The sequence below is a fragment of the Melanostigma gelatinosum genome (assembly GCF_949748355.1).
Source record: "Melanostigma gelatinosum genome assembly, chromosome: 6".
Taxonomy (NCBI): domain Eukaryota; kingdom Metazoa; phylum Chordata; class Actinopteri; order Perciformes; family Zoarcidae; genus Melanostigma; species Melanostigma gelatinosum.
The window spans coordinates 12,904,706-12,926,919 of NC_136639.1; the positions used below are offsets into that span (position 1 = coordinate 12,904,706).

General features: G+C 40.4%; 2 protein-coding genes across 3 annotated transcripts in view; one reads left to right on the forward strand and one right to left on the reverse strand.

Annotated features, from left to right (window-relative positions):
* Positions 1-890: 890 nt before the first annotated feature.
* Positions 891-9,231, reverse strand: LOC306779286 (uncharacterized protein). The gene is made up of 11 exons (XM_079271142.1): positions 8,972-9,231; positions 7,490-7,578; positions 7,101-7,250; positions 6,681-6,814; positions 6,368-6,504; positions 6,116-6,209; positions 5,411-5,528; positions 4,936-5,159; positions 4,619-4,790; positions 4,380-4,507; positions 891-4,225 (listed from the first exon to the last, which is right to left on the reverse strand). Exons 2-11 carry the CDS (start codon positions 7,575-7,577, stop codon positions 3,908-3,910), a joined length of 1,563 nt encoding a protein of 520 aa, XP_079127268.1. The 5' UTR covers position 7,578; positions 8,972-9,231; the 3' UTR covers positions 891-3,907.
* Positions 9,232-9,897: 666 nt separating this feature from the next.
* Positions 9,898-22,214, forward strand: part of trpm3 (transient receptor potential cation channel, subfamily M, member 3) — a gene marked incomplete at both ends in the record, with an annotated part of 116,361 nt that continues 104,044 nt past the window's right edge. For both annotated transcript variants that reach the window (XM_079270877.1, XM_079270878.1), the window contains one exon: positions 9,898-10,101. In XM_079270877.1, coding sequence (XP_079127003.1) covers positions 9,898-10,101 — 204 coding nt within the window. The remainder of the gene's footprint in view (positions 10,102-22,214) is intronic.

A 22,214-nucleotide genomic window follows, 5' to 3' on the forward strand; every position in this document is an offset into this window, starting at 1 on the left:
CCTAAACACATAAATGAATCATATGTACCGATTTTGTGTTTTTTTTAGGTTAAATACATTTATAGTGCTGTTATATTGCTGCTGGACCCTGTTACTACAGGTGCGTGTTGCATGGAGGAGACCAAATAGTTATTCTCTCTTTAAGCACAGTGAAAATGTTGTTTTTGAAAGGCTAAACACCAAGCAGTATGGATTGAAGATGGATATTTTGTTAGAGTGTTTATGTTTTTGTTATATATTTATTTTTGTCTTTGTATCTGCTCCAACATCCGTTTCACACCGCCGGCTAAATTATTGTCAGACATGATGAGAATACATCTGCAACACATTCATTTAATGGAATACATGTAATTATATCAGATCTATGCTCTAGATGGGGCTGTGATATTATAAGCCTATTCATTTACGCATTCACACACTCCTTTCTGCATGTTGCATTTAAAACGGTGATCCACCGAGCGTTGATTGATCAGTGTTTTTCTATTATTTGATCTCTTATCTGGAGCACAACCTGCATGTCCCCAAACACTGCGTTGTAGTGCAGCCCTCTGCGCTCAAACAAGAGAGCCTATTTATAGCGCATCGAAATCGGCCCAATGAGAGAACAGTTTGCTCGCGCGGTGTTTATTGTGAGAAGAGTGACTGACTGAACTGTCTGTCTCTGTGCCTCTCAGTCAGCTTCAAGCGGCTCTGCACTATTGTCAGACTCTATGGTCTCTTTGTTATCCTCGTCTGGTATTTTCTTTTTGCCTCTCTCCACCTGTCTTTGCTCTTCCTTCCTGTTCTTTCTCTGCCCAATCTGTGAGCTCCTACACAGTAAATTTGTCGGAGTAAATTTTACTCAAATTGAATAAAATTTTACTCAATAAAATACAACATTTGGTCCCAGTCTATATAGAGTAAAATCTACTCTTGCCTCAGAGTTAATGATTCAGAGTATTTTTTACTCTATTCAGTGTTTGTATTTAACTCTAGATGATGATAATTTACTCTATGTAGCATAAAATGAAAACAACTCTACTGCCATTTTACTCAACTTAGAACTATTCCACTCCACATAGAACTACATTCCACTCCACATAGAACTACATTCCACTCCATATAGAACTACATTCCACTCCACATAGAACTACATTCCACTCCATATAGAACTACATTCCACTCCATATAGAACTATATTCCACTCCATATAGAACTACATTCCACTCCATATAGAACTATATTCCACTCCATATAGAACTATATTCCACTCCATATAGAACTAAATTACACTCCATAGAGAACTAAATTATGATTAAAACCTGAGAGAACTTACTCTGGAAGGTTATCATTAAACCCAACAAGTTAAATAAATCAGATATCAGTATTTACCAAAGCACAATTTATTATTTTGTATTACAAATGTGCAATGTATCCATACATATTTTACAGAATACATTTTGGACCTTTGGAACACTTTGGCCTTTTCACTATGACATCATAGGAAACAGTATGGCACAATAAACAAACTTGCATCATCACACCTGTATGACATTTGTACATCAAATGCTTTATAACAGAAAATCTCTTTCACATCAACTACATGAGGTCCGTCTTTTGTGCACACAACTTTATATGCATTAAAATGCTCATCAAGACACACTGTTTGCAGGGCAAATGTAACAAACAATAACCTCTCATCTTTCAGAACTACATGGTGGATTTTGTGAAAAACTGGCATCTCACAATGAACCTTCAGACAAACGACTAAACCCGTCCGATACATATTTCCATGGTGTTTGGCCCATCTAATATTTAAAACCTTGGTGTCAATTGGTACCTGAATAGTCTCAGCTATCTCATAGCCCCAGTCTAGCACATTTAAAGCTACCATATTACCTGGACCAATTATCACTTCATTGGGATCAAATGTCTGCCACCTGTATGCTATTTGATTTTGGTGTTTCTTGGCCAAAGTTTTAGTGATATTTTTGAAGCTTTTTAATTGTTTCTTAAAGAAATGATGCTTTGCTTCATAGCGCATGCACCAACTATGCAAAAGTGGTCCAATTTTAAGAATACACATAGGGTAATGCACCATAAAATGATGTTTTGGTAGCAGCCTTTTGTTTGGAAACAAATGCTTGAACAACCTGTGGTGTTCCACGATTAAGTGTTTCAAAAAAATAGTAATACCCTTTGATAACTTTGGTGAAAATACAATGTTTACAATTTGAAGCAAAAGCAGTAGCAAATACCAGTGTTGATCATTTGGACAAACCAAGTCTCCAAAGATAAGTGGTAGATTGCGAAGTAAACACCAGGATTGGATTGCATTCAACCCCAAGTCATTTGAGTCCTCCCTTAACTTAACTGTAGGAGGTTTGTTGTTTTGCTCCATATAGCCATAGTTAAAACTCCTAATTCTACAGTCTATTTCTTTTAATGTTGTGTACTTATCTTTCAAGTGCAGTAATAGAAGTTTCATTTCATATTGTGCCACTCCCTCCAAGATATCGTGCATAATATCGACAGAGAAGTTTTCACATGTATTGAAATATTGCAAGGAATTTAGAATGCAAGAACGTTTAACGCCCATCACATAGGGAAGAGTGGGATTTGTCTCCATCATTTGGCAATGTTCCGCATGAAGTGCGCGAGTTCGCAAAACTATCTTGGGTGAATCTTCATTAAACTCAGTCTGAAAGTCTTCTTTCTCAGCAAGACAGAAGCGGCAACAATATCTGGCACTGAATGATTCAACAAAACCAAACAAACTGTGAAGACCAAGGTTGTCACCTGTAACTTGGACAATAGTTCCATACACTGGCTGATCATACAAGGGGACCCGAATTCCATCCTTCTCAAGTATTTTAATATCCTGCATAAGTGGATCAAGTATTTTAGAAAAGCCATATGTTTTAACATCTTGGGCATGAAATAAAGCGACCAAATGAATATTAAGCAGATTTGAGTTGTACTTGGGAGAAAAATTCCGCAAGGTGAAATAGAGTGCACCTAATTTATGTATTCCCCGTTTTGAGCCTAAAGGATTTGCAGTTTCAAAATCATCATAAAAAAGCTGAATCAGAATGGCATGCTTCTGTTTTGAAAATAGATCATGACTCTTGAAAAGATCTCCATCGCACAAGTCATGAAGATTTTCTCCTGAACTTGAAGTCTGCATCATCTCTTTTATGTTAGGATGTTGATAAATAAATTGTAAAGTTTTCAAAATAGGGATGTAAACTAATTTATCAGTGACAACAACCTGATCATAAGTTCCAGTGGTGCGATTGCGTAGGGTATCAAATCTTGTACCAAGAACATATTCAACTAAGTCTACCCTTCCCCACTTCTCTGTAAAATACTGCCTTCTTTTACTCTCAGAATTTAATACACCATAGGGATTTTCCATTTTTTCGAAACACTGATCAATTTTGCTCTCAATGTCGCTTTTGATAGGCTCCTGTAAAGATAGACACTTCTTCACAGATTCTTTTGCTTGATTATGGATATCGTCAACAATCTCTTCCATCGAAATTACCAAAGAGTTAACAGTTGTTTCACTTACGCCTGCCACTTTAAGTTCGGCTACTGTTGCAGCGCAGCTGTCTACAAGACTCCTTTTGAGAAGGACTGAGTCAGAAGGTGAACTTCTTGCTGGCAAGTCATCAAAATTACTTGCTGCTAAATCTTCAGATGTAGATGGGCCTTCACCAGGATCAGAACAAGGTTCATGTGCTTTATTTAGATGCTTTCGAAACCCAGAAAAAGTGCCATAAACTAGTGAACAACCAGCCTGACCACATTTAAGACGAAGGGTCTTTCCTGAACAAAGTCCGTGGATCAACTTCAAGTGTTTTGTCAGGGAATTGGTGTTTGCCTGGGGGATTTTGCAAATAAAACAAAACATCTTCGTATCAACTCAATGCAGCATCCGAGCCCTCAACTCTGCAACCCTTGGATTCACCTTAGTGGTATCAACATCGATTTCAAAGATCGTGGTTTGCAAGAAGTTGTACACATTTACCAGATCCTGGTTGTACGAAGTACCAAAGACAAAATGAGCTTTGAAAAGCTCATCAAAACAGGCAAGTGTGTCTGGTGACTTACAAGGTATTGCATGCTTGTCAATCACAATGAAGTATTTGTGAATCAGACTCTTCTGGGTCCCCACAGCTAGCAGGTATGGTTGAAGGCTTTCCACGATGCCGTCCAGATGCCCCTGGATGCTCATCCCAGTCTGTGACAGAAAAAATAATGAATTAGTCAGCTATAAAATTAGTCAGTTTAAGGAAATGTCTTAATTGACCATAATCTTAAAAAGAGGATTGAAAGGTTTAGAAAAGGGGACAGAACAGTGACGATTTTCCAGTTTAATTGAACTGTAACCTCACCTTAATGAATTTCACAAGACGGTCACTGGCTTGTCTGGCTGAGAGTTTTCCTGGTCTCTTGCGGCCATGTGGTGATGGTGGTAGAAGGTGGACAAGAACCAAAATGGATGACATGTCACTGTCCCATCCTGGAAGTAAAAATTCATAAACAAGCATTTACTACAAGCGAACAGTCAATCCATTTTTCATTCAAAAACTATTCTCTCTTCCATAACTATGATCCTTAACTTTTAGCATACCATTTTCCACGTCTGTTGTGCATTCAGCATTTTGAACCAGGTCTTGAAGATCGGCTGTCTGTGTGAGGCCACGGCTTTGTTCGAGGACTTTCTGTTTGTAGATAGTAGGCCATCTCTCCAGGAACTTTGTAGTAGCAGCATCCCCAAACATCAGACCAAAGTCTTGGTCAATCTGCAGACAAGATAGAATTGGTCAAAACAGAACAGTAAACATTATGGTGTAGCACCATGGTCATGACAGATCTTACAACCCTACCCAGGCTATTGTAGAACAGAAATAATATTGTCATGACAGTGGCAGTAGAACGTTCACATACCAGTCCTGCCATGTCCAGGAATCTTGGAAACGCTGTGAATAGTTCAGAGGACTTCACTGGGTCATGAACCATGTCTTGGCGATAGGTAAAGGTCTGCTTCATCTTCTCCTTCACAGTTGCTTCATCAGCTGTATGCTTCATAAGCGCAATGGCCTCGCAGCACAGGCTTTCTGTGGTTAGCCCGTTTTCCACTCTGAATGAGTCTCTTTCTGCTTTTGGACCACCTGTAATAGTGGTGGCACTTTTATCAATTACTGGGTTAGTATATGATATTATGTCCTAAGATATAAGAAATAAGGCTTGGAAAACTCTGCAAGGATGGCCATGCAGGCACTTACGTCTCCAGAAGAAAAATAGGATATATATATATATATATATATATATATATATATATATATATATATATATATATATATATATATACATTATATGATTATTCCCTCATCATGCATTATGAATTAGACTTCACACATACCAGTTAGTGTTTGTGACTGACTGCAGGTCTTCTTTTTTCCCTCCGATGCTTCCTTCTGAACAAATTTCAGTCTCCATGCCAGATACCCACTCCCATCTTCTGCATTGTAATAATGCTCCTAAAGTAAAAAGGGTTATTCAGTTTGATTGAACAAGTTGAAATAGTTTAATCTTTCCCCAAAAACTATCATATTTCCTAGTATTGTGATGAGGCCTTTCTTTCTAATGACAGTTATTTTGAAAAACAGAGGTTATTGTATTACACGGTTAGTGTTGTGTCTTGTTAATGGGCTAACCCTTGCGGTGCGAAAGTAAACTGAGCTTTAACACCGCCAGAGTTCAACTTACGGGGAAGGCAGAGATGGTGGCCATTAGGGCTGTCACCTTTTCCAAAAATAACACTCGAACAAATATGAAATGACACGCAATACGTTAGAGCGCCCTCTGTTGGGTGACAAAGTAAACTACGTTAAACAGTCAGCTGTGGATATAGACTGTACATTTTTTATTCAAATGAGTCATTAGAGTTTGAATGTTAATTACATTCAAACAAATGTTCAAAAAGTGACAGCCCTTGTTGCCATGCAGTAATGTTTACAGATCTTTATTTGAAATAAAAACACTACCCATCTGTAAAACAGCAGTTGAAATATTTACATTCCAAGCAAGTGAAAAGTAAATAAGTTAGACGTTTTAATGTACTTACATAGCCTAACTTGCTCCTAGGATCGGCCAGGTATGGGTACAAGGTAGTGATGCCCCTTGCGTAGTCCTCTTTAACGCGCCTTGAAGGACTTGTCCTACACACAAACACACAGACTTTACTATATGTGCTCCAATCAAAAGTATTGATGTGTAAATTCCACCTGCTAAAAGAGGGGTGTTGTACTGTGTCAATTCAAGACACACATGTGTATTAGGAGTGCAGGTATGTAATAATAACAACATGACAACATACCCATGTTCACTTGTCATATGTGCGACCAATATCTTGACCATATCACGTCTTCTGGCATCCGTTAGGCTTTTTGTTCGGGCATACTCATTCATGATCCTCTCTCCTCCAGGTTTGTTCTTCAGGATGTCTTCAATCATCTAAGTGGGAAGAACAAAAATGAACACAATGAAACGTTTAAAACAATAATGACATCAAGTATTATCAAACAGAATGGCCACAATTTTACAACTTCAGTTATTCAGCCATTTACCATTCAACCTTGGCATTTTTTTTAAACCTTCAGAAAGGATGCAAGGGAAACTGCAGAGCTTACCTGAGCTAGATGACTTCCCTCATCTCTTTGTCTTGTAGCAGGACTATGCTGCAATATAGTGGTGTCGTCCGAGTCCCTCTCATTGTCTCCACTGAAGCTTGCAAAGGAGGAGCATGAAGGGGAGCTCAAAGAATCTAGAAATCATATTAACATTGAACTAATGTGATTAACAATGTGACTATAAGACAATATAAGTGCACACATCCATTATTAGAGGAATGCAAATATTTCACATTGTATCATGCCCACAACAGTTCCAGAAATTGTGGAAAGGGTGAGCAGAGATGATTTCAAAATATCTAAATAAGATTTTAAAAAACCCCAACTCAGATATATTAAATTGTCTTGCATATTCAAAACATGTTAGATTGACCAAGCCGTACAGATAAATATGAAGTTATAAGCTAATAAGTAACTAACCCTCAAGATTTGGGTCTTGGGGTAGACAAATCTCCAGCACACCAATGTCTTGTTTCTTTAGTAGAAACTCAAACACCTCCTCATCAACTTCGGTCTTTGATTCATCATAGACTTTTAAGTCCAAGGTTGGAAGGTCAAATTTCTTGGCAACTGTGAAGACAAAATACCAAGGGACAAGCTTAGTGATGAATCGGTTGTGTATTTGCAGAAAAACATAACAGACAGCAATCAGAAGGCCATCTTCACTTGAACATTGTAATCCCAAAACTGACAGTGTTCCATGCAGACCTTTGCTATTCCAGGGAAAAGACTTTCAGGTATGCAAAACATAGAGTGACATCCCAAGTGTATTGTTCCACAGGTTAGTGTGTGCAATATTTTTCACTCACCACAATCCAAAAATGATTTGAAGGTTAGTTGCCCCTCATAACAAATGTACTTCTGACGATCTCTGTACTTCACTCTTACAGCTTGCATCCTTCATGACAAAAACAATTAAATTAGTTTCATTATCAGAAACAGCTGACTGCCAACATTAGTAATACCACAGTAAGCCAACATTAGAAAGACATGATGCATGGACTAATAGTAGGTCTCCACAAGGGTAAACTATTTCATTATAAAAACGAGGGACATTTTAAGCACGTCTTTATTACGCTGTACTAAAGGGACCTGTTCATTCGCTTGAATCGCCAATTCGCGTCACTCCAGTCTCATAGTGGCTGTGCATAGACTTTGTATGTAATCTACTGCGTTTGGCGTGAACACATCATCAGAAATGTAACCAGTTGTCTCATCTTGAACAATGTCTACTTCACCTGGTTGTCTCCGACTTGGCCGTCTCTAGCATGCCACAGTGCAACAGATCAATCAGCTTATGCTGCGGAATTCTACCCGCACTTCGCGAGTGGCCCGTGCCAATGTCAAGCCCAGCTAGTTTTAGCAGTCAACAGAGTGAAGTGCATTTTTTCAAAGTATAACACACATGTTGCATCGACCAGGGTGCTGATGAACTGCAGCGAAACACAGTCCATCAACACAGCTCTTTTCAGAGTCAAATACACGTGTTGGCGGCAACAAACGCAGCTAGAAACAGTCCAACAGTCATTAACAGCTCTTTTCAGAGTCAAATACACGTGTTAGCGCAAACAAACGCAGCCGGAAACAGTTGCTTAAAACAGTCGTTAACAGCTCTTTTCAGAGTCAAATACACGTGTTAGCGCAAACAAACGCAGCCGGAAACAGTTGCTTAAAACAGTCGTTAACAGCTCTTTTCAGAGTAAAATACACGTGTTAGCGCCCACAAACGCAGCTAGAAACAGTCCGTTTAAAACGGTTTTTAACAGCTCTTTTCAGAGTAAAATACACAGGTTAGCGCCAACAAATGCAGCTTAAAACGGTCGTTAACAGCTCCTTTCTGAGTAAAATACACGTGTTGACGCCAACAAACTGCAAATTCTACATAGCCATTTTCACAGTAAAATGTACCTGTTGCACCAACTAACTGCAGCAAAAGACAGCCCCTCTACACAGAATAAAACACACATGCACCTGCTCAGTGAAGTCCGCTGGCTACTGATGATAGCTAATACTACTTTATTGAGACTTTAATCCAGGTGTGTCGACGTTAATATGTCCATAAACCACCAAATATTTTGCGAATTGATGTTAATGCGTTAGAAGCTAACGTTTGACTGTGACTAAGTTATGTGAAAACGTTAGAAGCTACCGTTAGCATCTGCTAACGCGAACAATCAGAAGCTACGGCTCATATCTGACAATGCAAATAGTGAAGTAACGTTAGGTTAGCTGCAATGTTGCTACACAATGTACCTTACACACATGAAGTTAACCAAAACGAATGACCTTACCTGACATGTTATTTCAAATGCCGTCTTCTGTTCCTCACTTCAGCCCTTCCGTTCCATAAAACGTCAGCTCATTCCAGTGTAGCGAGAGGTGTCATGGCGGCAGAAACGAAACTTAAGGAACCGTTGTGGGCGTGGTCACGCTGTTTTACTCCAATAGATTTTATTCTGAATATTTACTCACACTCTACTGGCTACTGGAAGTAATTACACTCCAAAATGATTAAATATGACTCCTTCAGTGGAAAATAATTGTAACTCCGGAAAAATTACTCTCCCGTTTTTCCTGTGTAGTTATCATTTTGTCTCTTTCATCCGTATTTCAATATCATACGCTCCAACAACCTCTTTCCCTGCCATTCTCTCTCTCTCTTTCTCCCTCCCTCTCTCTCTCCCTCCCTCCCTCTCTCTTTCCCTGCCATTCTCTCTCTCTCTCTCTCTCTCTCTCTCTCTCTCTCTCTCTCTCTCTCTCTCTCTCTCTCTCGATGTGAGGAGGGAAAACAGCAAGCCACAGTAACAACACATGCAACAGGGTGCAGACAGCACCTTCTGCTTTGCCTCCTCTCCTCTCTGACTCCCATCCCTCCCAGAGGAAGGCTCCACGGAAGAAAAGAAGAGAGCAGGAGTGCAGCTGAGCAGGTGAAGATCTGTTGTCCCGTTCCTTTGATCAAAAGATCAGAAGAGGGAAAAAGTAAAAGAAATAGGGAGAAAGGAGTTGGACTTTTTTCTTGCATAATCTCTTAAAGTGAGGAAGAAGACTGAAAGAAAGAAGAGAGACAGAGACTGAGTGAATCAAGCTTCAGGAGGCAGCAGAGTAGAGAATGAATTGAAGATGCCACCTGTGGCACTAGTTTGATTAAAGACCAGCTTCCTCGATTTAGCGTGGGTGCCTCACTTCCCACATCTTTCTGACCACATTTTTAACACCCATGGCTTCCAAGAAGAAGTGGAGTGAGCGGAGGGAGTTGCGCAGGGATCGTCCGTTTTCCACCCGGGATGATTCATCTGTTGCGTCCGGGACATCTGGGCCGGGGCGACCCACCACCAGGGGGCGCTTCTCAGAGTCGTGGAAGAGGCTCAGCTCCAGAGGGGGCTCCACCAAGAGGGGGGTGCTCAACTCTCAGCAGCCACCGGTAAGATGTTTTGAGGATAAACTGGACCCCCTCGACATGTCCCCTCAAGATAAATCAATGAGCAGGGTTCTGGGGGGTAAGTGGGACAGGAAAGGCTGCTGACAAGATAGCACTTTGCCCGGGAGGGAGTTAAGCAGCAGCGAGGGATTAGGAGGTGAATGGAGTAGAGACATTTAGAAGACTAACACGTTGGTTGATTTGCCAGTTAGGTTATTAAGAATTAAACGAGTCATTCTGTGTTGCCACTTGAGTGATGACCCAAAGTAAGAAGCTGTTTTTGCTCCTGTGCAGTTGTTTTGAGCTTTCAGTTTCCCACCTCCTGTTACCTTGGAAACTAGGTACTGCAGTCAGAACACAATATTGTATTTTATATTGAGTATTATGTGTCCTAAACTTCACAACATAAACAGATTAGATTCTTCACCATTTAAGCTGTTGCATATCTTAAAGGCACAACTGTAGCATGTGATAATGATTCCTATGAAATAACTCTGCTGTGTGAACCAAAGATGAGATGATTTGTAAAAACAACCGTCTGTTTTATTATTTCACAATTCAATGCACAGTGTGAACAGTGAACAGGGTTCGATGAGCTTCGATATTGCCATCTTCATAGATGCTCGGGGATCAGCTAAAATCCTGCCACAGCATTTATAGAAAGAGGGCGTGATGATCAGCAAGCCAGCATCGCTCATCAATCAACTTTTGAGGATTGTTATAGTCACAGGAATATCAATCGAGTAAAAATGAATTGAATATCAACAGAACAACTGACTGCTGGAAGGCTATACATTACTTTAACTAAATTCTCCATTGAAGCTGTTGTGTCACAGGTGTAGTACTATTGTTGTGTAGTAGTAAGACAACCTGAACGACTGGAAGAAAAACATTCCACTTCTCAAACTTGTAAATGATATTCCTCAAGACACGGTACAACTATTTGTTAAATTAGGTTTTAAGATTTGCTGTAAAAAACCAAGTGGGATATTGTGAGAGAGGGATTACTTATTTTGGAAACTGGTTGCACACATACACCCAGACTCTGTCTTGATATCTGTTCCTATTCTCTTTTGTTACTTGACTCCATTCCCATCTTTCTTGTCTCCTGCACCTGCGTCAAGGTGCCGGGGTGCTCGCAGTGCTTCAAAATCGATGCATAATTTGTCTTTTGGCAGCATCTGTCAGGCTGGTGGGGAAAAAAATCCTCCGTGTGGATCTGATGGATCCGGTTCCCATCTATTTTTGAAATGTGGAACTTCGCTGGTGTTTATGGATCGAGGTCAGAATAACTAATGCTCATTGCTAGCATGGTGCTCACGGACTATCATGCTTAGCCGATCTGTGGGGTGATATTTGGCAGTGATATCTGAGCCGGGAGATGTGTGGGAGACAGAGATATGCACGGTTGGGGATACGAGATCCACTTCTGGTTTTTCAGTTATGCCCCAGTAACCAGTGCTATTTGGCATTGCACACATATACTGCTGTAAAAATATCAGAGGACCTGTGTTTTTATTCTTACTTTGAGGAAGTGGGCTGTCAGACAGTTTTGTCACAGGGCTTATATAAATGCAGATGTGGATTTAAAAAAAAACGTAATCATCGTATTTTATAAAAGTAGTGTCTGTACTCCAGTCTGCTTCTCGAGCTGCATTCATCTTTGTGTGCGTGTGTCTGTGTTCACAAAGAGAAGCTAAGCTTGATCCTCTGGGATTTGTGTTGCTTGGATATGAACAGCAGAGTGATACGACCACACACCTCTGCGCGTCTCAAATCACGAGACACTTTGAATCATTGGTCAGTTGTAACAGCCGTGTGTGTGTGTTACTGAATGAGTGTTGCTGTGTATGACTTGACTTGAATGAGTGCAACAGAGCGTGAAGGATAACAATTGGAAGAGACAGTGAGTGAGCTAATTACTCTACAGGCGCTTTGAGAATCCAATTCTCCGTGATAGTGCTGAATGAGCGAAGGCCGAGGAGGATTAGAGGTCAAGACAGAAGAGTCTGTATGATTCTGTCAGAGTGTGCATCTATTCCTCTGTGATACATCTAATTGCATTTTAGTTACTTTGCAAGACAAACAAATCATCAAATGTTAGAAGTTGTTGGGTTTTTACTGGCAGAATTGGTAAATACTGTAAAAGGCTCTGGTCTGTACACCTGTGTGAACGGACTGAGGTTATAATGTGGTCACAGCAGGCAAAGAACACGTGTGGAACGAAAAAAACAATTACGAAGGCTCAGCTGCATAAGTTCTCAGTAAGCCGTTCCAATGAGCCGATAGTGCACAACAACAGAACCCAGAATCTGAAACGCCTAAATAAACTGCAGTCGCTGCTTATTGACATTATAGATTAACCCTGTGCTCCTCCTGCTGTGACATGCTGAAATGAAAAATGTCTATCGGCAGTAATTCAGAGAGCAGTTTCCACAGATGGATACATACTGTTACTGCCACTTTCTAACATCAAAGTCAAGTTGGGTGGTGCCACCAGTATATGTTTGCATGACATGTTCTGCACACTGCTACTGTTATTTTTGTGATTTCCTTTACTGCCTTTGTGTAATACAAAGTTCTGAAGTCTGATGTTTTCTCCTGTGTTGGATTTGTTGTGAATTATTCAAAGTATAAAGTTATGGAGGTCATACTAAATATATTTTACTCCTTAATTATTGCTGCTATGTTGACACAGAGCTTCTGGTTCCCCCTTGTGGGTCCTGCTGTGAATGACTCATTATTAAAGACCATTGAGCACACACGTATATTTCTAACATGACCAAGAAATTGTGTCCGATAGGAAGGCTAACAATAGTTAATTTACCGACGTATACGTGGGTGATGTGCCTAACTACTGAAAGGTAGTATAAAACCAAGTGTGAAGAAAGATGGACTCGACAGATGGCCTGCTTAATGGCATTTGCTTGAATTGTACTTACACTGTTATTGTCTCAGAAAAACTTAAAAAAGAAATGTGTTGTGTTGTGCTTTCAAGTATTCTGGATTCCTGACAAACATGCTTTTTTCTTTTCTTTCTGGCTAAACTCGCTGACATGTTCACTGGGCCTGCTAGCAGCATTCTTACGTTCATCGCAGTCAAATTAAGCTGAAAATCACACTGACAATCAGCATCCATTGATGGTCGATTCATGCTGTACATTTGTATTATTATTATTTTTTTTATACCTATCAATTTAATGCTCTTCAACTCCACTGTGTAAAATGTAAAAATGTTTGACTTTGGCAACTTCCAGCTCCAAGTCTCTCATTAATATGAATGAGGAGGACCAGGTTTTTTCAAGCAGTGTTAGTCTGAACATAACCGTACTATTAAAACATGTTTTAACTTGATTTCACATAAATCATACGCAGTGATTCTTCTTATCTATGGACAAAGTGTTTGTTCATTAAGCACCAGCATGGACAATTCCTCCTCTTCTTATACTGTACATTAGATTAGTGAGATTGCGTTTAGTGATTATAAATGTTTCCAGTAATATCACTGCAAGAAATATCTCGGAACATTTAGGGGCAAAACCACGACAAAGGAAACATAACTGAACTTTTAGCTTCTGAAATAAGAAGCCGCCGTTCCTTGTAAAAGAGCTCAGCGTGTCTCAGCTGTCGTCTCTGCTCTCTGCTATGTTCATATTTTAGAGAATATAATGAACATTTCTTCATCATTGATCAATTATTTCATCTATCAACTGCTATTAATCAGAATGTAAATGTCCTGCGAATAAAAATGCAATCCTTACATCTCATGTACTTAAGCAAGTATTGATTTCTCCCTTTTTGGGCCATAAACTATTATAACTTATGAAAAGACAATTATGAATTTGTGCCTTCTTATTTAGAGATTACATCATTCTCCATCCTGCAGTTCGAATTTGTTACTTAGACGGGGAAGCTATTCTCATTCATAAATAATGAAGTGGCTGCAAAGTTAAATGAAATCCATCTCTACCAATTGTTTTATCCATCTCCATAAAAATGTCCCCACAGATTGCTGCATAGCACCGCTGTAACACACGACAATGACTTGCTTGTCTTGATCTCGCCTCATGATGACGATAGACGCCACGTCGGGTTTGTGTGTCTGTACTCGGCCAAAGAGTATTTGTGAGGGAGGAACTTCTACTTTGTAAAACAGCTGTTAAATAATAAGTGTTTTTGAAGATTCAACAGACTGATACGTCTTATCATACCAATGATTTAAGATGATCAGCTTAACAGGAAGTAGCTCGTGTAAAATAAGGTGTGCCAAAGTCAAAAGACAACACCTGCTTTTTCAAAGTGTCGGATACATATTTAATCATCAGCATTGCATATCTTTAGCTCCTATATATATATATATATATATATATATATATATATATATATATATATATATATATATAAGGTATTGGATCTGACTCTGGTTTGGCAATTTTAAAGGACTCAGATTGGGATCAGGGCCAAAAACACTTACATTATCCTCTGTATCTGTCAATTATAACTACTAAATAAGATCATGAAATGTATGAGTTATTTTTAAATACTCATATTGTTAAATGCACATTCATACGCATCATTTTCTTAAAGGCATTCTTGATTGTAGTACATAATCAACAGCGTGGGTAGAGAAAGGACCCACAGCCTTCTGTAAATCATTAGCCCGTCGTAATTACACCTCATACTAATTAAAGATAAATTAAGTAGCAAAGGGAAACAAACAGATGAGAGAGTCATCTGGCTCTAGGGTAGTGGGTGGTAGATGGACAGAGACAGATGTGTAACCACATCAAGTGCCATGTAAACCAGGGAGTACAAGCAGGAGAAAAAAAAGAAGCCAGAATGTCAAAAAGTCATTTTTCTTTCATTGAAAGGCAATAGTATCAGTAGGCGTAAGTGGTCTCTTTCCGTAAGTGTCACGCCACTGCTGAGACTTTCATTTCACTCTCGGTGGGGCTGAGTCATAACAAACCTGAGACTGTGCTGCTGGCATGCCAACACAGCCAAGTCCTCAACATTTTAATCTGCTTAACACACGTTTCAGTGGCAGACCGTTAGTACAAATAAGCTGGTTATTTAATGGCAGTGATGGTGTGTGTGTGTGTGTGTGTGTGTGTGTGTGTGTGTGTGTGGAGGGTGTTGACTGACATCCGTAGCAACAGTAGCTTGGAAACAGCACCAAGTATCATGTTGAGTTTGCTAAAGCAGTGAACGTGGTGGGAGGTGTTAGGTAGTGGGAGAACGTGCTGAGGAGACAAAGCATCTTTTGGGAGGATGAAAGAACTTCTTTGTATGTGATTGTGTGTGTGTGTGTGTGTGTGTGCGTGAGAGTGAGATAGAGGAGATCGAGTGAGTGATACAGATGGAGCTTTAGCTGTTAGAGCTTTGAGTAGGCAGGTTTAATTTTGAGACGTCGAAGTGTGTTCGGTGTTACAAATGAAAGTGGTACATTGTATCTCTCTTTCTCTCACACACACAAACACTTGTTTTGTTGAAGCCTAACTCAGGAGACCTCCTACTGAGATACAATTCAGAGAGATGATGTGGATGGTGAAGGAAAAGGGGAGGGAAAGGAAAGCAATAGGACCGGGTTTAATAAGGTCGCATGGAAAACTTTTGTTGCCATGCGAGTTGGCCTGATAGACATTTTGTGTGTCTGTGTGTGTGTGTGAGAGATTATGTGTGCGTAAACATGGACTGCCTGATGGAAGGTGTAACCTGACCACCGCTCATCACCATCGCTGCAGTTTGACTCAAGTTGACTCTCTGATGCCAGAGTTCCACTGAACTATTTGTGAATTTGTCTGCACTGTTTGCCCTAAATGTCTAAAAATAGATGAAAGGAGCTGACACGTTTTTGTAGATGAAATCCCACATCCTTTTCTTGCAGTCTTGACAATGCCATGCAGACAAGAACATAATGCATGGGAACATATGTGACCATCAACATTCTAGATTTAATTAGGCTTTTATGTATTGCTCTCTTCTTTCTCTCCGTTTCATTTTTTCTCCGTCTTCATTTTACTAATCTGCAGATCCATTCAACCCCCATCTCTTCCTGAGAGGGAGAGGTATTATGACAGCTCTATAATCCTTTCTCTCTGCAAGGCTTTTGGATCATTTGTTGAAGCGAACTGTAAGAGAGCACTGTGAGCGTCTAATGAATTAAATTGAGAAGCTGTTTTTCACTCTACCACTCTGACTGCAGTGTGCCATCGTCCTTAGGTTAGCTTTGTCCATCTAGATTTTGGTGCAGCGTGTTGATGTCACGAACAAAGCTTTACTATGAGATCTCTACCGGCAACACAGCCACGCTTAGCTTTTTTAAAACCTGAGGTCTAGACTATTCTTTATTTCTTTAAGTCAGATAAGGCAGCTTGCCTCCTCCGTAGTGTGTTGTTAGAAGCCCTGGTATTTTTAGTATGCCGAAAATATCAATATTTCACGAGTAGTCAGGTGTCATCCAGTCTGTGTTTACTCCTGGTTCTCCTCAAACCTGTTTCCAAACCTAGAATGAGAAAACCCTATAGAATTATGTCCCGTCTCTTTCATGTAAATGCAGATATTCTCATTTATGCAAATGTAGACATGTTTGAATAGACATCGGATGATCTGAAACCCGTGTTTCAGCCTGTCTTTGAACTGTGGCTTTGAAGCTCTTATTTTCTGATGCCAGCAGCTCTGGGCTTTAAGGCGAAGCCTATCCTCGTATGCGTTTCCTGGTGTAGCGGTGTGGCAATAATGGTAGCCATAAAAACCATTACCAGGGGCCCCGGGGCCAGTGGGTTGTGAGCCTAGCTTTATTACACTGACCCCGCAAGACGGTAATTACACTATGTCTACGTTGCTACAGCAACATGGAGCTTCTCAACGGCTAATGCAGAATTTATGTCAAGGGATTTTGTTTTCATACACACTTTTGCTGGCAAGCGTTCAGTGTGTGTGTGTGTGTGTGTGTGTGTGTGTGCGTGCGTGCGTGCGTGTGTGCGTACGCCAGTTTTTGTAGCACTTGTGTGTTAGTGTGACTCCTTCTCAGTTGGGGGCTCATTTCAAAGACGCAGGGCGAAAATGGAGGAGGTGGACCCATTAGCTGCACCGTCCACTATTTCACCTCACTGGTTCCATCCACTCAGCTGAGGGCTGAGGATTTTAGGACAACCTGGAAACACAAGCTGCGTCAAACACTCAGTAGCCAGGAGCTTTTAGATGCAACTGATCAAAAGTCTGCCTTCATGGCCAGAGGGAAATCATGTCATCAAAATTGCAGGAGCCTTATGGCTCGTGCTTGTCTTTTACAAGCTAATATTGGCATGTTTAGAATTAGTTTAGTGAGTGGGTCTTTTTTCTAAAGGTAGAAATGTGATGAATATTATTATAATATTCTTTACTCAAGCCTTTTAAAATCTTTCGGGCTTTTAGAGTTTCACTAAAAGTTTCCTAACTTGAGCCTGGATTTAATTAATGATTCAAAAGTTTAGTAAAACCACACAGAGTGCTGAGGAATGAGGCTTTAGCAGTATGGGGCCGAAATGAGTGACTGTTCATTAAAGTGGCCTCTGACACTGAGCCTTGTCTGCATTGCTCTGTTGACTCAGAAGATTAGATCGGCAGGCACTAAAACTAATCTGGATTTATAGATTTCTCTCTCTCTCTCTCTCTCTCTCTCTCTCTCTCTCTCTCTCTCTCGCTCTCGCTCTCTCTCTCTTTCTCTCTCTCTCTGTGGTGTTTGCTCTATTTCCATTGAGCACTGGACTGACAAGGACTTTGGGGCTTCAGGTAATACCCAATGGGCACTGCACATATCTCCTTGAGCGACTAAGAGAGAGGAGAGAAACATCTTAAAGAGAGGGAGGCACCACCACATTAGCTTTTGTTTGAAATGAATGTGCAGATGGATCGTCCTCCTCTCTGACTCAATATCTTCTGCTGCGTTTTTTTCTGTATTCTATAAGAAATTGAACTTGCCTAAACTCCGATGATAGTGGGTTTAACAGGTTGCAAATCAAGACTGTGGATGGAACCTCTCCCGACCCTGCGGGACATGAAATCACACTGGTGCTCATCATAGACGGGGTTGTGGCCAAAAGGGAAGAATTTTGAAATACTACCAATTTAAATCACCATTCTACGCTAATGTGCTGGCGTTTGTCTCCTGCAGCATCGACAGTAATTGCAGCAGCTGGTCAACATATTTGACAAAGCTTTCCAACTTCGTCTTCACTGGCAACCATGGCCCCACCATAGGCCATTATAATATCTGGAGTGCAGGTTTCAGTGTTTTTCCCCCTGCAGCATATCACACGTAGCCAAGTCCCGAAATGTTTCAAGACAAAAACTACATTCATGTTATTAGTTAAGTCTTGTGCCCTCGTCTTTTCTTGCTACTTAAATTGGTTGAGAAACACTTGTTGTTACTTGTCAGTTGTGCTTTTTGATTCTTACGTCATAGAAGTTAATTATAGATGCTTTATGATCTGAATTGCCGCGGTGGACAGTTGTTGTTGAATACAAATAAAACACACTTTTCTCATCTCTGGTGAGAGATTCAGTTGGAAAATTCAACGTGAGGGCTTGAATCGCTTCAGCTGCTTTAATGCAGCCACATTATGCAAAAGCAATTCAGTGTTGGTGTCAGACAAGGATATGGATGAAATGAGTAGACCACAGTGTTTATCTGAAATGGTTGTGGCTCTTCATTTATTCCTCTCCCATTTCCTCTCTGTTTTTTACATCATTGGATGATTCTGGGATCCTCGCAGTCATGGTGAGGTTTAGGGTTACAGTGCTCGCTGTTTGATGAAGGGCCTATTGCTGTGTTGATCTCTTGGGTAAACCATTCATGGCAGAAAGGGTGAATGCAGCACAGAGATACTCCTCTTTATACTGAGGGTTTACATGGAATACATCAGATTCCCAGTGTTATGGTCATTTGGAAAACGTTGGCCTGTTACAAGGACCACATTCCAAAATAAATAAAACATTTATCAAGAGAATAAAGCCACTCATTTTCTTTCCTGATGTTGTGAAGTAGTCACTTTTTCATGTACTTGATAAATAGCGGAATAGTTTTGTCGTCAGCGCAGGCAGGAGGACAATTTGCAGGGAAGTTTGCTCTGAACTTCTTTTTTCCTCATTAAAACTTCCTTTGATAAAGCTATCTTATCAAGAATTTTTGGTCACCATGAACCTCAAATCATTGACTTTGGGATAATGGAACTATTTGACTGAAAAGAATAAAACCCTCAGTGCTTACAGCCTAGCTAATGACATGCGGACAGTATCGGTCAAAGTGAACTGTTCGGAGTATTTGAATCTATGCGCACAGTCCACAGCCTAGGTGGCATATTACTACGAAATGATTCTCTCTCCATGGACCACCGGTAGTCCTTCGAATATAATTCATTATTATTCATTGCCAATTACATGGACTTCTTGTGATTGCGCCACGCTGAGTGCTGTTTACGTCTGCCTCAGTTCTGGAGATGTTTAAAGCTGCTTTTCAACGACGGCTGCTAATTACATACACACACACATATTCAACTCCTGATGAAACATGCATACTGTGCACTTACTGTAATTGCCGTACCTCTTGTGAACTCTATTATGATCTTCCCACATCTGAACTGGTTGTGTTGTTAAAAGAGCGTATGCTCTCATCTGGTGTATGATATGCTTTTAAACACAGAGCGGTGCTTCTGTGTGGATGGTGTCCCCCTTTTCTTCATAGTTTACATGTCACTGAGCTATTAATGAATGTACGGTATTCATTCGTTAGTTTGTCAGATTTCTGTCAGGTTGTATGACAAGACAACACGATAAAACACACGGCTGTAGGTACAAAGTCACTACCTTCAATCTTGTCTGGTTGAACAAATATCTTTAAGTCAGAGAGATCTAATTCATGGGATGCATTTCATGTGGTTATGGTGATCCAGTATCTCAGCTGTGAATCTGATGGTGCTCGTCCCTGTTCTACTGCAATTACGTAGTCGTGAGGTGCTTGTGGTTTTGCTATTTCCTATTGTGGGGAATGCCAAATGCCACATAAATAATTTCTACTGCAGAGAAAAGAAGATAGACTCTCGCTGTTCCTTTGTCAACCACCGCACAGCAGGAAGTAATATGTGCTAAACTGAAAGGTTGAATTTAACTGGAGGAAAGCTTGCTGAAGTGCTCCTTCCTTCCATGACACCAAACTTTCAGTGTTAAATTGTCAACTCCTTCTTCTCCCATCTACCTCGTAGCTGGTCTCATCAACCTACCGTGCAGTGTTCCACAACACAACCCTTCATGTCCCCGTCATCACATCCTCTGTATCTACCTACCTACCTACCACCTCTGTCCTGTTAGTGTCACTTGTGTCTCTCTTAACAGAAACTACAGATAGACTGACATTATTATGAAGAGAGGCAGAAAGAACATGCAGGTGTAATGGGATCGTCTAAGGTGTGTTTGCTCTACAACCAACTCTGTGTCATTGCAGCTCAATGCCACCAGCGCCCAAGTTCCCCGCTCACCCAACTTCAACACTCCACCGTCAGTGGCAGTTGCAAATGTCAGTAGCAAATGAATTGAAAGCAACGTTTTTGCCCACTGTATCCAAACACACTTTCCATCCGTCTCCAGATTGCTCTGTTAGCTACGTTCCACAACCGGTAAAGTGCTGTGTTGTATGGATGAGTGCAGGATGAGTCCTTCACAACATCCTCATTTGAGTTTATTAGGCTCAAGAGTTGGTACAGATGTTTTAGGAAGCCTTAAACTGCAATAGTGCCTGATAGTGAGAGATGGTGAGTAGATGGTGAGTAGCAAACAAAAGTGGAGAAAACAACACATTTTGAGAGCTATTCATGTATGTAAGTCATGTGTTTGTTTGTTTGTGTGTGTGTGTGTGTGTGTGTGTGTGTGTGTGTGTGTGGGGGGGGGGGGGGGGGTTAGTGTGTGTGTGCATTGGGTTTGAGTGCATATGCAGGGAGGTATTGAACTGTCACTTATGGAGAATCCTCCAGGGGACGAGCATCGCTAAGAGAAGAGGGAGAGGAGGCCAAATTAGATTCAAGGCTTTTGGCACCATCAATCTTCACTGTTGTCACTTGTTTTCCTGAAAAACTGACAGTGTATGAATGAATGATATAAGAATCATTCATATATTTGAGAAAATCTCCAAGTTACATGTAGTATGAACTGTACCAGTGAGGCCTTTTTATTCATTTATTTGTTTTAGCAGTGTATATTAGCTCAGTTACTCTATATCGGGATTTAGATTTTTCCCTTCCGGTTTGTGTGGAGAACACAGGACAGGCGTTTTACAGAGCAATTATGTCTACTGTCGCAGACAAAGAGCTGTGTGCAGGCACCTTTTTCCTCTCTCTCTTCCCCTTGCTAGTTCAATTCAATTCAGTACTTTTTTCACAGGACTCCAATTAATAGGTTTTGTATAAAATACAACAATAACATTCCACAAATCTATCTCTTTCACTCAGACAGACACTCACTGATAGCCACTCTTTCTCAAGCATTTTTCACACAAATACCAACGGCAAGCTTCACATTTTCAATGAGCGAGCAGCTTCTCTGGAGCTCCTGGCTTTGTTTGAATGAGAGGTGGAAATGGGCTTCTTTCACACAGCTGTCACAGTGCAGATAGGCGATGTCACAAGGTCTACCTGTAGCAGATTTGTCTCCGAGTAGCAGTGAGCTATACAGAACACCCACTCACTGTTATTACACGTAGGTGTGCTCACACATATTCATACACATCAAATGATGAAAGAAAAACACAGTTTCTTCACGACCACTTGTTGGTTGCGTGTAAATTATTCAGACATTCACCGATGCACACACACATACACATTCCTACATCTACATAATACGACATGAACCCACATCTATAGGCGGCAGAGCAAAGTGTTGGCACAGTATTCGTGCTAAGCTTACAGGGCAGTGTCTGTTAATTGATAGTATTTTCTGTTGTGATTCTTGTGTAAAAATGTGTTCCACCTCGATCTCAATTTGCTGTAAAATAAATAACCATTTAATGTCATTTTCCAACTTCATCTGAAAACGTGAGGGACTAAACTATTTTTTGGATGTGTATTTATTTTGCCTTCACCATCCGA

What these genes read in the sequence shown, in the direction of transcription:
- LOC306779286 (XM_079271142.1), bottom strand. Translation starts at nt 7,577, where the DNA reads ATGCAAGCTGTAAGAGTGAAGTACAGAGATCGTCAGAAGTACATTTGT. An exon ending in TCCTGGACATGGCAGGACTG is followed by an intron (nt 4,791 to 4,935) that starts GTATGTGAACGT and finishes TCTTGTCTGCAG; the next exon opens with ATTGACCAAGACTTTGGTCT. An exon ending in CACAACAGACGTGGAAAATG is followed by an intron (nt 4,508 to 4,618) that starts GTATGCTAAAAG and finishes TTTTACTTCCAG; the next exon opens with GATGGGACAGTGACATGTCA.